Here is a 16,034-nt window from a genome sequence, read left to right on the forward strand (position 1 = left end):
TCTCTCTCTTTCCCACCCACCCACCCTCCCTTTCTCTCTTTCCCCTTTCTCTTTCTCTCCCTCTCTCTGCCTCTGTTTCTTTCTCTCTTTCCCTCCCTCTTTTTTTCTCCTTCTTCCCCCTCGCTCCTCCCCCTCCTCTTTCTCTCTCCCCCCTCCCTCATCTCTTTCTCTCTCTCTCTCTCTCTCTTTCCCCCTCTGTCTCTTTCTGTCCTCTCTCTCTGCCTCTGTTTCTCTCTCTCTTTCTCTCTTGCCCTTCTTTCCCCCACTTTGCCCTCTCTCTTTCCTTCCCTCCCTCTTTCTTTCTTTCCCTCCCTCTTTCCATCTCCCTCTCCCTCCCCACTCTCTCTCTTTCCCTCCCCCTCTTTCTTTCCCTCCCCCTCTCTTTGCCTCTGTTTCTCTCTCTCTCTCTCTTCCCCCTCTCTTTCTATCTCTCTCTCTCCCCCTCCCTCTCTCTTTTTTCCCTCCTCTCTTTCTTTCTCTCTCTCTCAAACCCCAACAAGGCCAGTGAACTCTTCTTAGAAGGATCTACTCAGAAAATTGGAGGACAAACTGAACTTTTGAGAGTGACTGCAAATTTAGGAGAAGGGAAGCAAGCTGAGTCTCTCTCACGTACACACACGTGCCCACACCTGTCCTACGACGGCTCCACCATCCTAATCCCGGCACCAGTGAGCCAAGTCCTTCTGATGAGGAAAGGTCTCAGTATCTGCGCAGTTCACAACGCCACCCTCCCCTCTCCAGGCCAGTCAATGAAACTAAAAAATGATCAATTTCAAATACATTTATTGTGGGCTTTTTCTAGGGCCTTTCAAAGGCAGTAAGCAATTTTTTTTAAGTTGGAGTAATTCCTATAGGTTTAAATAACATTGATCCAGTTACAGGTAGACTTTTCTTCTTCAGTGTTTTGTGAAAATGAACTTGTGATAACAAGACTGAATCAATTTCTTATGCTGTACCAGTTTATAGATCTTATATAATTTATAAATTATCTAACTTATTTGAAGAGTAAACCATTCAAGTTAGAAAACTACCATTCAGAAAGTTTAATTTTTTGTTAAATGTAATGGTGCTGGGAATTATCTTGATGGTCTGTTCTTAATATCTGCTAGTCTACTTTTGATTAAGCTTCTGTTGAAAACAGAAGGAGGCAGTTATGTTTAGCAATATTTTAAGAGTTTCTACAATTATAGTGGACTTAGCTTCTGTGCATGAACCCTTCCTTCTTCCTACCCTGACAGTCAGGATACAGATACCTGTATAACTGTTTTACCCATCAACAGCACTTGGGGGAGCTGAAAGGCAAATTAATTTAATTGAGAGCACATGCTCACTAATGATAGTGTTATGCCAGAACAAAGATTATTGGACAGTGCTCAAAAAAAGCAGGCAGACAGGTTTTTTTGTACTTGCGAAATTGCAGTAAACCTGGAGCACCTTTTCTGTCACCTGAATTATGAGATGAACAGGACTGCTGCATCTTGTTGAAAAAAAATGCATACATTTCTCATATGACTCAGTTTAGGTATTTATGTAACTATGACTGTTGAAATCTGCCACTTAGTTAAAGATTAAACTGGTCCAACGGTGCTGATAACTAGGAAACAAGCTGTAATTTTTGATTGCCACTTGGCATATGTGCTGCATGTTTTCTTAGTGCTTTTTAGAGGAATACAATAATGATTCAGACTAACTAGTGAGGCAGTGAGATGTTCACCTCTGTCGTACTTTCTTTGAGATTTTTTTTAATGTCTATCAAATCAAAGTTTTCAAGGATTTAGATTGTGTACGTAGCCGTGTTCAATGGCAGACATCAAAATACATTTGAAAGTATGGTTCTTAGCTCCTATTTATAGTTTTGGAATAAGGAATTATTTCTCTGTTTAGGACTCTACATTTTGATACAGTTACATAAGTTATTATTGTAAATTAACCTTAAACTCATAATGCAAGTTTAATTATGATTATGGTTTTTTTTTTGGAAAGCACCTAGATGGTGACAATTTAAGCATAAATGTTTGAGAAATGATTCTGCACATTAAGGCACGCCTAGCTACATCATGATTTTATAAGTGTATAAAATCATGAAGTGAAGTGATAAAACTCACTAGTGTCATGTTGTCAAGTTTGCTTAGAAGAAGACTGTGGCTTGTTCATCTTTCTGTCCACAAATATAAAGTCTTAATAAAATGTTACTCAGTTAAGAAAGAAACCCTTTTTTGAGTCCCGTCCTTTTCTTCGATGCTAATTTTTAAAATATTTAGCTGTCTAGCAAGGTAAAAATACGGCCTATCCTGCTGTAACCCTAACCCTAACCCTATCCTTATTTTATTGTAGATTATACATCTTCCGCTTATGTCCAATTTTTTGGGTTGTTGTGTAGTTTTTAAGTTTTATGTTGTCACTGTCAACTTTCTTTTGGACAGAAATAACTGTGGTGTTTATTGGTTCAATATTTGCCAAAACAAAACCTGTTTTGGCTACAATTCCGGGGATGACTAAATTTGAAAATCTCAAAAATCATTGCAATTTGGGGTAGGAACTACCAGAGCAAGACTGTAAGTAGTTTTAATGAGTTGGCCTTTCTTCAGGTATGTACATTCACTGGCATTTTTTAAAAAAATATTATGCCAGTCAGAGTTCTTAACCTTATCAAGCTTGCAATGACTTATAAAGAGATGAATCGAGTCTGAAGCTGTGAGTATTATGAAGCACATGTGATATATTCTTTCCCAAGCTCCAGATAGATGTGATTGTGGAATCCAGTGATTTTGTCAGAATAACAGAAGTAGCACCATTCCTTTGTACGCAGGCTCTACCCATTTCATATAATATCATGATAAGTGCACAAAAATGATAGAACTTGCATTTCAATGCTGCTTCTGTCAGTCCCCACCCACCCTTGCCTTCCTGGGATGCCTTTATATCTAATACTGGCCTTGTTGATAAGGAATTCTGGGAGCTCTCATTCATCAGATTTGGAGACCACCTGGTTGGAAAGGTCCCCAAGGTCTATGGGGATTCTCAGTCATACAGGTAATGCTTGTCCCAAAGTTTTTCCTAAACAAAGTTCAGTTGCCTTTTGAAAAAGTCCCTTGGGATTATTCCTAAGGGCTAGGAGCTAAATAAAAATATTGGAAGTTTTAAAGAAGAGATTGGACAACCATTTGTTTGAAATGGTTAGGATTTGGTTGAAATGAATAGGGTTTTCTGAGCAGTGGGACAACAGGTTTCCTGAGCAGAGGGATGAACTAGCTACAACAGAACTGTCAAATTCCTGGCCCATGGGCTGCATGCGCCATGCACTGGCCATGCCCACACCCATTTTAATGAAGGGGGGGGAAAATTGACACCCCTGAGCTAGAATATCTCCAGAGTCCCTTCCAATTCTGTTATTCTGTTCTGGTAATCAAATCAGACTCAAAGATTTAGGAAAATGCAAATCTGGGAGTCTGAGTAAGCGGAATGCTTATCTATTGCTCTAGACAATAATATGAAAAATGTGTTCCCATCAAGGTTATATCATATAGTTCACTTCTTCCCATATTTAGCCTTTTTCAATCAGCAAATGCAGAAATCATCAAACCATTTTTATTGATTTTATTTTCAGCAAATAGTCTATGAAAAATTTCATATTTTTTAAAAAAGTACTTGTAGTTTTATCCCTAATCAAAAAGGTCTTTTTGCCATTTCTGTTAGTTTTGTCATTAGTCCAATGTCAATTGCAGATAGTTTTTTATTTTTCCAACTTTTTCATAAGCCTTGCTGTACTTACCACATATAAAACCAATCTCCCTTGTGTCTTTTATGACTGACTATCCATAATGGATATAACGGATAATGAAACCTGGTTTCATTTGAATGTTAATTTTTTAAAAGACCCTGTATCATCATACGTACTTGTATACTGTACCACAAGTAAGTCTGCAACTTTAAAACTTTATTATTCTTTGGCAGGAAATACAAATATTATTTTAAAAGCACATATGCCTTAGCTGTAGTTAATTGAGCAGGTTCAGATATGCAAGGCAATATACAGAAAGGAAACAGGTTGTGAGAATAACATCTATGGAGTTGAACAGATTTTAAAATGCATTTTTACAAGCAATGCATTGGACAAGTTGTAGCAAATAAAATTATTTGACGAGCACTTTCTTTCCAAGCATATGTTAGTATTCTTGGAGAAAGATAGCCTGGAACCCAGAAACTAGAAGAAGGGAGCTGAGATCAATATTTCAGCCTTAAATCTAGAGAAATCAAAGGAAATGAAAAAAACACATTCTGGGCTTTTTGACTAAGATTGAAATTATTGTGACAAAGTGCTTCTAACATAACAGTTAGTGACAAATAATTAAAAATACCCGTGATGCATATGATTACTAAGGTTATGATAAAAGCAGCCACTTCTTGGAGCAAAGAATGCTGAAAAAAATCTTTCTGACTGTTCTAAAATTAGCACAGAACACAGATGGGCTCCTGCATCGAAATGTTGCTAGGGAATCTCTGTTTTTCTTCTTCTTTCTTTTTACCATATATGTTCATCAGATATATTGCAATAAATGAAGAAAGAAATGTACGTGGATGCTCATCATAATAGGTGTCACAGACCATCTCCATTAGAGGCCCAACTTTCTAAAATTCCCCGGAAGTCCTTGTGGAATCCCATCAATATTCTGCAAAACTCTTTCCCTTCTTTCTTTCTTTCTTTCTTTCTTTCTTTCTTTCTTTCTTTCTTTCTTTCTTTCTTTCTTTCTTTCTCTTTCTTTCTTTCCTTCTTTCTTTCTTTCTCTCTCTCTCTCTCTTTTCTTAAATTAGGTGCTGAGCAGAGAATGAATAAAGATAATTTTGGAGTGCTTTTAACTACTATCAGAAATGCCTTAAACCTGTCATAGGATGTTTACCTGGGAGCCTACGTCAAGTAATGCATATTTAATCAGCAACTCTCATCTCTGCCCCTCCCTTTGATAAAGGTTTGCTATGGATACTGGAGAGCAAGAAGCAGGCTGTTCCTTTCCCTGTGGGTGTATAACTCTGTTTCTCTCTTTACCAAGTTGTGTCACTCAAAATCAACTGAGATACTGTCAATGCTCTCTGAAGAAGTATGTCAGAAATCTTGCAAGAGGAAGTGGTTCAAGAGAAAAAGAAGCAGGAAAGAGTGGGGGTGGGGGTGGAGAGGAAGGCGATATTGCTCTCGCAATTAGGCTCAGTTGGGCTTACAGAGAGACCAATGAAGCCACGCAGATGGTGAGCAAGTTCATGAGTCAAGAGCAGAAGAAAACTCCCTCAGGTCTTGGCACCCAGTTTGCTTCTGGAAAACAGCCAAACAAGGGAGCTTGGTGTTGGAGGAAAGGAAAGGTTCTCCAGGCAAGATTTTCTGTTTCACTCTTGCTGGCTGGCTTGCTTGCTCTGTTAAAAAAGAAAGAAAAAAGCCAACACTATTACTTGATTTGCTGATGAGAACAAACTGTTACAAGGCATGGCAAGTAGGAGCTGGAGGAGGTGAAACTGCTCACTGTTGATTGCACAGGAACTCGATTGAGAAACTGCCCTGTTGCTGCAGTGAGCTGAGACTCGGAGGTACCTGGCTGTCTGGTTTCCTGGAGTTGACATGTTCTGAAGATCTTGGAACTCTTCCTCAGATGACTGTCCATAACAGCATGAGTAGTGGCTACTGTAGTTTGGATGAAGACTTGGAGGAGTGTTTTTTTACAGCCAAAACCACCTTGTTTAGGAATCCCCAGAACAAATTTGCTGCAAAGGTAACAAGAGTGCAGTGTTTAAACTTCCGTAGCAAATCTCTATCTTTAGATGTCAGCTTATCCAAATCAGTTGACTGCTTAGCATTCTTTGATTGGGGTTCTTTTGCAATAGGTGCTGAAATCAATTATAATGAGATTAAGACATTAAGTCTCATATTTGTCCAATGTTTGATTTTGCTACTGGTATGAGATTCTCTGGTTGTCAAAGTTACCTGATTGAGATGCTGTGCTTGCTTTTCATATATAATATTTCTGCAGATTTAACTTTACAAAACTTGTCTGTGGTTTATTGTTAAAGTAAATGAATGATAATTGAAATGTGATCTTGGTATTAAGTCTAATGATGTGTTAAGTGTGTTAAGAATCTCCAAGAGAGTCTTGCTTGGATATTTCCCCCCTCATGTGGATAGTCAATGCCATGGATTTAAAATAGAGGCAGTAGACTAATTGATATATTCAGGTGTGATGGTTCTCATAGATGAGGATAATATTTGGTATATAATCTGATATATAGAAAAACCTTATTTGTGCCACCAGTTTTGCAGAGCGTTCTCTTTCTCTCATTTTCTCTTTCTTTCTTGTTCTCTATGGAGATGAATGCTTACCATGGGTTGGTTATCTTAGAGGCAATTTTGAGCAATGAACAGATTGACACCTTTCAGGCAATTAAGGGACATCAGGGCAATTTAGGCAATTAAGAAGATCATCAAGGGTCATCAACATAGGCCTAGCATATCTTTCCAGTCTCACATAGGATTGTGACAAGGCAATGTTCAATTTCCCACTCAGAGTTTGGATCAACCAATGTCTCTTAGCACAACCTACCTCATGAGCTTGTTGTGAGAGCAAAACCCTGTTGTATACGATAGCCTGCGTTCTCACTAGATGAGTGATTATAAAGATAATGATAAATACAGCCTAGCTAATAAATTCTGTAATAATACATTCATGACTCATTCTTTGACGCCAGTGCCTTGTACAACTTGATGGTCTCCTGTTAACTAGGGTTGAGGATTATGAAAGATATCTGCAAGACACCAAACAGGATAATCTTACTTGTTGTGTTTCTGTTTGTAATACTTGACCTAAAATCAGTTTATTTCTACTCCATTTCAATCTTTAATGTTAAAAAATAGAATTTACTAGCATTGATGAAAATGTGCTCATTTCAGTTTATTGGACATTTCAACATACATTAATAATATAAAATAAAAATTTATTTTTGAACATTTGGAGGGTTATTATCAGAAATAACTTATGGATGAAACAAAACAAATAATTTTTAAAATAACACTTGATCTTTATCTGTCGAATGAATGTAAAGGTCAGATATTATCCCCTCTTTATCCTAAAGAAGTTGGTGTAAACTGTTTTAAGAGTATTTGCAATTATTTATACATGTGTGTGCTGTAAGAGATGTTTAAAACACTTTAATGCAATTGTTTCAAGACAAAGTTAGTTTTCTTTGAGCAATATATATTTGCCCCTCTGAATGGAAAAGTGAACATAGCCCAATCATAGTTTTTTTTTTAAAGGAAGTGAATAGACAGTCTGTAGCAGCCATTTCCCTTCTGAAAGAAGATCCTCCTTCATTGTTCTGACATGCTAACCAGATATTGTTAGGACTGATACTTCCAATCATGGAAAGAAGAAATCAGTTGAGTAGGAAAAAATGTATCTATAGTCTTTAGTTCACCAAACTATCTAGTTTATTAGAATGGAAGGAAGGAAGATGCATTTAGAGGGAAATCAAGTTCCTTTGCAATGGAAGAAAAATCATAACATATTTACATAAAATGAACACATTGTTTGCAGAGTGAACTTCCTTCTGTTTTTATCTTTATTTCCATTTATGTTTTCTAGCTTTTAGACAGCAATCTGTTTATTCTGTATTTGGAGAAAATTATTTGGATTCCCATCCCCCCCCCCCCAAATTTATCTTCAATTATGAAATGGGTAGCTCACATTCATAATTTCTAATGATAATATAATGCTTAATGCTTAATGTTGCTGGTATCTTTTTTGCCTAGTAATTTGGTGCAATTTCTGGATGAAGGTTACAGCATCCAAGAATACCCTTAATTTTCCTACTGTTTGGATTCACTTGTATTCCTGTCTACAGTGCTGTTGTAGTTTAGAATTATAATATAGTTTATCGGTTGCCATTTTAAAAATAAAAGAGTCCTTAGGTGCGTAGTTTTATATGTGTATTAATGTCTTAAGTGCTTATGTAACATACAACGTGCATTTCTACTACACTGCATATTTTGTTCTGTTCCTTTTGTGGAGGAACAGAAATATAGAAGCAATTAGACAGGATTTCTGAAATGAACTATCTAGCCAAATATTCTTCTCTAGAATGTCTTGCACCAGATGATTCAGAGGAGGTACAATGGCTCACCATCAATTATGTGGGAGAATTTGCTTCCATGTAGAAAATTCTGGATATGTTACTGATTTGGATTGAATCCTGAAATAAAGAATGCTGTGTTTTTTAAAAAAAAAAATCATGAATTTTTAAACTCTCAATATTTAAAGGATGTTTGTTCTATATGCACTCATTCATTATTTCTCTCTGAGAGACCTGTAGAAAAACTGAACTCAAATTTGAGAAGATTCAGTTCAATGATACCTGAGCACACTAGTCAAAACAGTCATTGTTTCTTCTTTAAGGAACAATAGAGTATGGCTCTACAAATATAGGCAAACTTTCTTTGTTACAATATTAGGTGACCACATAACTGCAGGATTTCCAAACTAAGGAAAGCAAATAAAAATGGCTTAATCCCACATTGTTATGAATAGTTTGCTACATTGGATATGACCCATCTTGTTTCCTTTTTAGATTAAGAATTCTGAAAGAAGAGAATATGGATTTAGAAAAATCTGTACAACAATATTGTTTTTTTTCATTGCTCCAGCAATGAAGATGAAGAAAAAGCAATACAGCTAGACCTCAATTTACAACAGTTCATTTAGTGAACTGTTACAACACTGAAAAATGTGACTTATGACGTTTTTAATAGTTACTAGAACCTTTGCAAGTGATTCATATTTATGACCTTTGCTGTATCACAGGGTCATGCAACCTTCTCTTCTGACAAGCAAAATCAATGGGGAGGCCAGATTCAATTAACAACTGGGTTTACTAACTTATCAACTGCATTGATTCACTTAACAACTACGGCAAGGAAAGTCATAAAATGGGGCAAAACTCACTTAACAAATATCTCAATTAACAACAGAAAATTTGGGTTCAATTATAGTCATAAGTCAAGGACCACCTGTACTAAAAATAATGTACTGGCTAAAGGAAGCAACAATATTGTGACTTTTATCTTCTAGCTTTCAATGCAAACAAAATTAATTGTTTTCTACCAGAAAACTAGATTTGCATGTACTGATTAAAACCAAAAGGTAGCCTCTAGGAGTAAAATATAATGAATGTGATGTTGAATCTTGTACCAGGTGACCTAACTACATCTTGGAAAATGAGCTTATACTGTATTGCAGTAGCAGAAGTAATAACTAGGGTTAGATATAATAATTTATCCTTAAGGTAGATGACTGACTGTGTCCTCTTCCAGTAACACTTCTCTTACTAAAAAGTATTTAGGACTGGCAAACTCTGTTTATCTGAATATTTAAAAGCCAGTACACCAATATATGGTATATCCACCACCATTTCCTAGTCTATGCAAATTCTTTAACAAAAAATGTGACTAGGTTGCTTTCCAACCCCTTCTAGGTTTTTGGTAAATGAAAAAATGTATGACCTCAAATAAATTATTCTACTAAAATTAAAGTGACATTTACAATTGTTCTGTTTTATTGTTTGGAAGGTTTGATTTAACAGAATGATATACTTGGTATGTAACTCAAAAGATTTAGGGCAATTAACTTGCCTTCTGAAGTACAAGAAAGGGAGACATTCAACAAAATCCAAACAATGGTTAAGTATGCCAAGAACAAAATAAAGACCCAGTGTAGAAGAAGAATAGATGTTTTACAAAGGTTAATATATCCCTGCATTTTATCATCTTGAGAACTTCCTGCTGTTTTGGTCTGGAGGAAGAATACTGGTGAAACCAAATTATAGTTATGGGAGGAGAGAATAATTGTGTATATTATAACTAATGAGAATCTTTTCCTAGGATTACAATTTTCTAAACAGTACAAATGCAGTATTTCATGGATCTATACTTTAAATTCAATTTGTTTGTTAAGCATGTTCCACTTAATGTTGGTGGAATGCTTTTTCCTGCACCACCAACCATCTTCTGGGATTACTATTAAAAACAGGTGTCATACTCAATTTTGCCATCATGTATCTCTTGTGCATACAAGGAAAACATCAGCTACATCACTATTCTTAACATCTGGCAGTAGGGTAGAGTGCATAATTTCATACAGAGCAGACTTTCCGAAAGGAGGCAAACTTCTGTCACTTTTTATTCTTTCAATTGAACAATGTGGAAGAAAATAGCATTGGTTGTTGACCTCCTTCCATCTCCGAATACAGCAACTGATCTTACAATGAAACTGAATCTCTGCAATGTGATAGCAAAGTCTCATGTTGAGATAGTAATGCATCCTGCTTTCTTATTATAACAAAATGGAGTTTGCAACAGGAACTACAGTTCTAAGAAACTGCTTAAACTTCCAAGTCTTCTGAAACAGACAGATGCAGACAGTTATGTGATGTGTTTTAATGTGTTTGAAACAATTTTATTTATTGCACTTATGAAATTAAAAACCCACAGTCTTTCTGTTTTTCCTCTTGACTTTTTTTACCCCAAACGGTTTTTTTAAAAAAAGTATTTAACCTCACTGTATGGAATTCCTGTCTATAGTTACAATTGCATACAGTAGCTGCTTGTGAATCTTCATTGTGTATTCGGCTACCTTAAAGTACAGAAAAGAATATTTAGACTTGCAGATAGTTTGTTAAACAATCGGTTGATCTTTCTATATGTGGAATGATTTTGAAATATATTTGTTATGCATTATGCTTTGTGATTTTGTTTTCATCTAACATATATTTGAATTTACATTTTTTAGGTTTTAGTTCTGTTGCGCAGATCTATGCTTTATTTCAGAAAAAGTATTCTCTCTTGTTCATCATTTAAAAAATAATAATATTCCAATAATAATACAATAATAATACAATAGTAGAGTTGGAAGGGACCTTGGAGGTCTTCTAGTCCAACCCCCTGCCTAGGCAGGAAACCCTATACCGTTTCAGACAAATGGCTATCCAACATCTTCTTAAAGACTTCCAGTGTTGGGGCATTCACAACTTCTGGAGGCAAGCTGTTCCACTGATTAATTGTTCTAACTGTCAGGAAATTTCTCCTCAGTTCTAAGTTGCTTCTCTCCTTGATTAGTTTCCACCCATTGCTTCTTGTTCTACCCTCAGGTGCCTTGGAAAATAGTCTTGGACTGTTTCTAGTTTTCAGGTGCCCACCAATTTCTAACAATTTCCATCAAGATAAAATAAAACTCTTCCAAAAATGCCCTCCAACTCCATGGTCCAGTAATGTGCTACCTAGAACAAAGCATCCACAATGGGATTAGATACTATCGCATGACAAAATCTCCTAGTTTTAGTAGATATGCTAGAGAAGGGAAATGCACATTTTAATGACTTGCAGCACAAAAATAATTTCTATGAGGAGCTGGATATTTCAACTGACATTCATAAAACATAGGTGAAGGTAATTTGCACTCACTCTAATATTTAATATTGATATTAAATATATAGTACAAATTATGAACTCATTGAACCATGAAAAACAATGAAATTTTCTTCAGGTGCTTTTTTTGCAGAGTTATAGAGAAGATTGAGGATAAGAATATAGATGATATCAATATAGGTAAACTGGCATTTCCTAACCAATACTTTATAGGTAAAGGTAAAGCTTCCCCTCGCACATATGTGCTAGTCGTTCCCAACTCTAGGGGGGTGGTGCTCATCTCTGTTTCAAAGCCGAAGAGCCAGCACTGTCCAAAGACATCTCCGTAGTCATGTGGCCAGCATGACTAATGCATCGAATGCTGTTAGCTTCCCACCAAATGTGTTTTCTATTTTTCTACTTGCATTTTTACATGCTTTCGAGCTTTTAGGTTGGCAGAAGCTGGGATAAGTAACAGGAGCTCACTCCGTTACGTGGCATTAGGGATTTGAACCACCAAACAGCCGACCTTTCTGATTGACAAGCTCAGTGTCTTAGCCACTGAGCCACCTGTCAATCCTTTTTATACCCTCTTCCATATTCATAAGGGCTTCAGCATGATTCTCAGCTTGACCTTGTACAGATCTTTCTCTGCAGTAAATGCAAGGGAGAAGAAGGGCCTAGCTCACATTCAAGACTTAAGACTCCTTCAGGAGGACACAAGCACAGCTAGTCTGTCAGACTTGCCACTCTAGTTTGTATTCAAAAGTGGAAAAAGAGTATGTGTGTGTCCTCTAATGAATGGATAGCGTTGTCTGAGATGAGTCAATTAGTGTGATGACTGAGTGAGTTATTTCACATCCGAACCTGTCAAAATAGGCAGGTAATCAAATTTATGAAGGAAAGGAGAAACTGACGGAAATCCTGATCTGGCAAACCCATATAGGAGGAGAGGAATGAAAGAAAATGTCATTTAAAAAAAAAAACACAAAGTAGAAATTTGCCCTTGAAATGAGATGTTTGATGAATAAACATGGCAGTATTCTTCAACCCAAATCTCCTTGTGTTTAAAACGTTGTGATTTGTACTCTGGAATGTTGCTATGGTATTTTGTAATACGTAGCTGAGTGGCTTGCATTGAGATTTATAGCCAACAGCATAAATTGCTTCACTCTTTTTTCTACATCTTTTTCCCCCCATATCTACATTTTTTGTTCTACATTTGCAGCGCAATAGCTGTGTTCATTTTAAAACTGAAGAAGGTTTTAGGCAGGATGAATTTTCCATAAGAGGATTTTTTTGCAGACTACATTGGTCACAGAGAGGGCAACCTGCAACCCGACATGTGGCCTCTGAATATCATGTACCAGTTTGTAGTGCCTGATCCTTTCTCTAGAAATGGTGGTAAATATTGGCAATGATATATCAGTTATTTTGAGATGGAAACAAGGAAAAGAGCACTATAAACCCTAAAATAACAGAACAGAATAACAGAGTTGGAAGGGGCTTTGGAGATCTTCTAGTCCAACCCTCTGCTCAGGCAGGAAACTCTATACCATTTTAGACAAATGGTTGTCCAATCTCTTCTTAAAAACTTCCAGTGTAGGGACATTTACAACTTCTGGAGGCACGTTGTTCCACTGATTAATTGTTCTAAATGTCAGGAAATTTCTCCTTAGTTCTAGGTTGGTTCTCTCCTTGCTTAATAGTTTTGAATGTAATTCAGAAACACCAGATCTGTCTGTCCATCCCCAAACCAGGAAAAAGAAAACACTGGAAATCCCAGTTCCATATAGAAATGTAAAAAGGACTGATGCCATGTCTCACATTGCCCCAACAACTCTGGACTTTAGCCTCTTACCCCGGAATGCCTCCTTGTCTCTGAACAATACTCTATCTAAAGAGAAGATCTATATATTGCATTCTTAGCTAAGTTTTTTGTACTATTAATAGATGATTTTCATATTTTTTGGGAATATATTGATTACTGTATGAAAACTATGATTCTCAGAATCATGTTACATGAATGCTATCTAGTCCCTTTGTGGAAGAGTCAAATAATGATAGTTTTGGGGAGTGGATTTTTCATTAAGTTACCAGCCCCCTGTATGTTTGGTCAAATATTAAGTTTTGAATTGGATTATGTTACAAAATTACTATAAGCAACAATAAGAAAATTAATTTCCACATTTTGAAGTGAACGTTGATTGAAAATTAGTTTAGGATATTATCATTTTAAATTCAGTTTGTAATGGAGACCTTGGCAGCAACTTGCAAGCTAATAGAATTCACTCAAGAAGATAGCTAGCTTTTAATTTACATTTTTTTTCTAAACAGAAAAGCTTGTGATAATTCCCATCATTACTAATCTGATATTGAGTGCATTTAATTGACCTTTCTACAATTAGACTATTTCTGTCTTGATTTGTCTGAATTGTATGGCATCTATTGGGTGTAAATTCATAAAATACAAATATGGAATGTTAGCATACTGGCAATTGTCTGATCCATTGTCTTTCACATGTAAGATCCAACATAACATGGTTATACAATATAAAAACTTTGTGAATATAATCTTACTCATTAAATTGGCACTCATAATAGATGATTAATAAAACTAGAGGTAGGGTATTACCAGAGTTTAATTCTCGGTAATATTCTATATATTCTAGTCAATCTGACTTGGATTTTCCATAGACAAACAAAATGAAAGTTCTTAGAAAAGGTGTCTGGGGGTTGGAAATACGCAGTACAAGGGACTGAGTTTATATAAGTCTAGAACAGGGGTAGTCAACCTTTTTATACCTACAGCCCACTTTTGTATCTCTGTTAGTAGTAAAATTTTCTAACTGCCCACCGGTTCCACATTAATGGTGATTTATAAAGCAGGGAAGTAACTTTACTTTTTATAAAGCAGAGTTACAGCAAACCCCTACCGCTCACCATGAAAGCTGGAACGCCCACTAGTGGGCGGTAGGGACCAGGTTGACTACCACTGGTCTAGAAGAATGGCTGCCCTTGTGGGCATGGTAAAATGCATTTACCAAAAAGTGGATTCTTTCAAATATCCTGTCTCCCATTTTAGTAGGATAAATAAGTATTTTCTGCAGCATGGTGTTTGGCTTTACAGTATGCTACTTCCCTTTTTAATTATCTGATTAGATTTTTGTTTAAAACATAGAGTTTTGTAGGCATAAGGAAAACGGCTAGGACCATGATGGCAAGCCTATGGCATGCGTGCCCACGCAGAGCCCTCTCTGCTGGCACATGCGCTGTTGGTCAAGCTCAGTTTTGCCACGCATCTGCACACACCTCCCATCGGCCAGCTGATTTTCAGGTCTCTGCCGCGCATGCTTAGGGGACATGTGGGAGACACATGTGCATACATAGGGTGGGGGGTCACGTGTGCATGCATGGGTGCATTGCATTATGTGTGTGCGTGCATGCACACACTTTCAGCACTCGGCGCCAAAAATGTTAGCCATCACTGGGCTAGTATTACATTGTTGACATGGATGCCACATTGCCCAATCTTGTTCTAAAACATAGCATCATTTTCCTCTCACTGAATGTTTTCTTGGCTATCTTGCTCATTCTTGGTTGCAATTGGCAAAGGAGCAAAAGGTGAAAAAAAAAACCTGTAATTGTTTTGTGTGTAACCTTATGCACATATTCCCAAACTGAGGGGAAAAAACACACTGAAAATCCCATTTTTGCCCAGAAATGTGACAAGGACCTATGCCTATTTGTTTATGAGTGGTCTTAATGTGGCAATTAATTACTTTTTCTCAGTTTGTTTTTCTACTATAATCTTGCAATTTGCTTAGTATTAATTTTGGAATCTCTTCCTTAAATCTGATATGTTTCTTAAGTTGCAGAGGATTTTTAAGAGCACCTATAACATTGAATGGAGTTTCTACATCCCACTGGAAGATCCATTAGTGAGCAATTGTCTTTATTCTTTCAGTGCTGCTTGAGTAAATCCCTGCAGGCATATTGCTGAATTATTAAAATTATTTACAATGCCACGCACCGCATTTCTCAGGCTGGAAATCTATTCTGAGTGGCAAGTTACAGTATTTCTTTTTCTTTTTTCTTTTGTTTCTGGTAAATGGTAGCAGCATCAAAGCAACGTAGTCTGGGAATATTGGTCTCATCAAGGATGCCTCTGTATATTTAATTGTACTTCTGTGAGTTTATTTCTAAATTTAATTCTGAAATATATCATTTTCAAAGTCCAACCAGGAAAGGCAACAAAGGAGTAAGTCAGCTCATAGGATCTTAATTCTCATTACTGTGCAATTGAGTCATATTCAGTAATCTAAAATATTCTAAAAGAGTCTTCAGGAAGGACCATCTCCAAATAAACAATGAATGAATGGCCTATAGCAACAAGAATTTCTGCACTATATCTTCTGGTCTCCATGCTAATTTTCTGCTGTCAGTGACTAACTACATGCATTGAATAGAAAAATGGCTAGAATGTACATGATAAAGCATCACTTTTCCTCATTTCAGTGCTTTGCTCAACCCTCACCTCCAAATTCACAATGCTTTTATTTTTAATTGAGAAGAAATCAAAATGTGCATTAATGTATCTTTG

The 16,034-nt window shown here is 36.5% G+C and overlaps 1 protein-coding gene across 2 annotated transcripts in view; it reads left to right on the forward strand.

Annotated features, from left to right (window-relative positions):
• Positions 1-16,034, forward strand: part of RASSF5 (Ras association domain family member 5) — a 78,034-nt gene that overhangs the window by 33,741 nt on the left and 28,259 nt on the right. Inside the window, exon 1 of one of the 2 annotated variants that reach the window (XM_081947192.1) lies at positions 5,207-5,756. The exons of the other annotated variant lie outside the window; for it this stretch is intronic. Coding sequence (XP_081803318.1) covers positions 5,637-5,756 — 120 coding nt within the window. The 5' untranslated portion in view covers positions 5,207-5,636. Of the gene's footprint in view, positions 1-5,206; positions 5,757-16,034 lie in introns of those variants that run through there. 2 annotated transcript variants of the gene reach the window in all.

The sequence above is a fragment of the Natrix helvetica genome (assembly GCF_964273705.1).
Source record: "Natrix helvetica genome assembly, chromosome: 3".
Lineage (NCBI taxonomy): Eukaryota > Metazoa > Chordata > Lepidosauria > Squamata > Natricidae > Natrix > Natrix helvetica.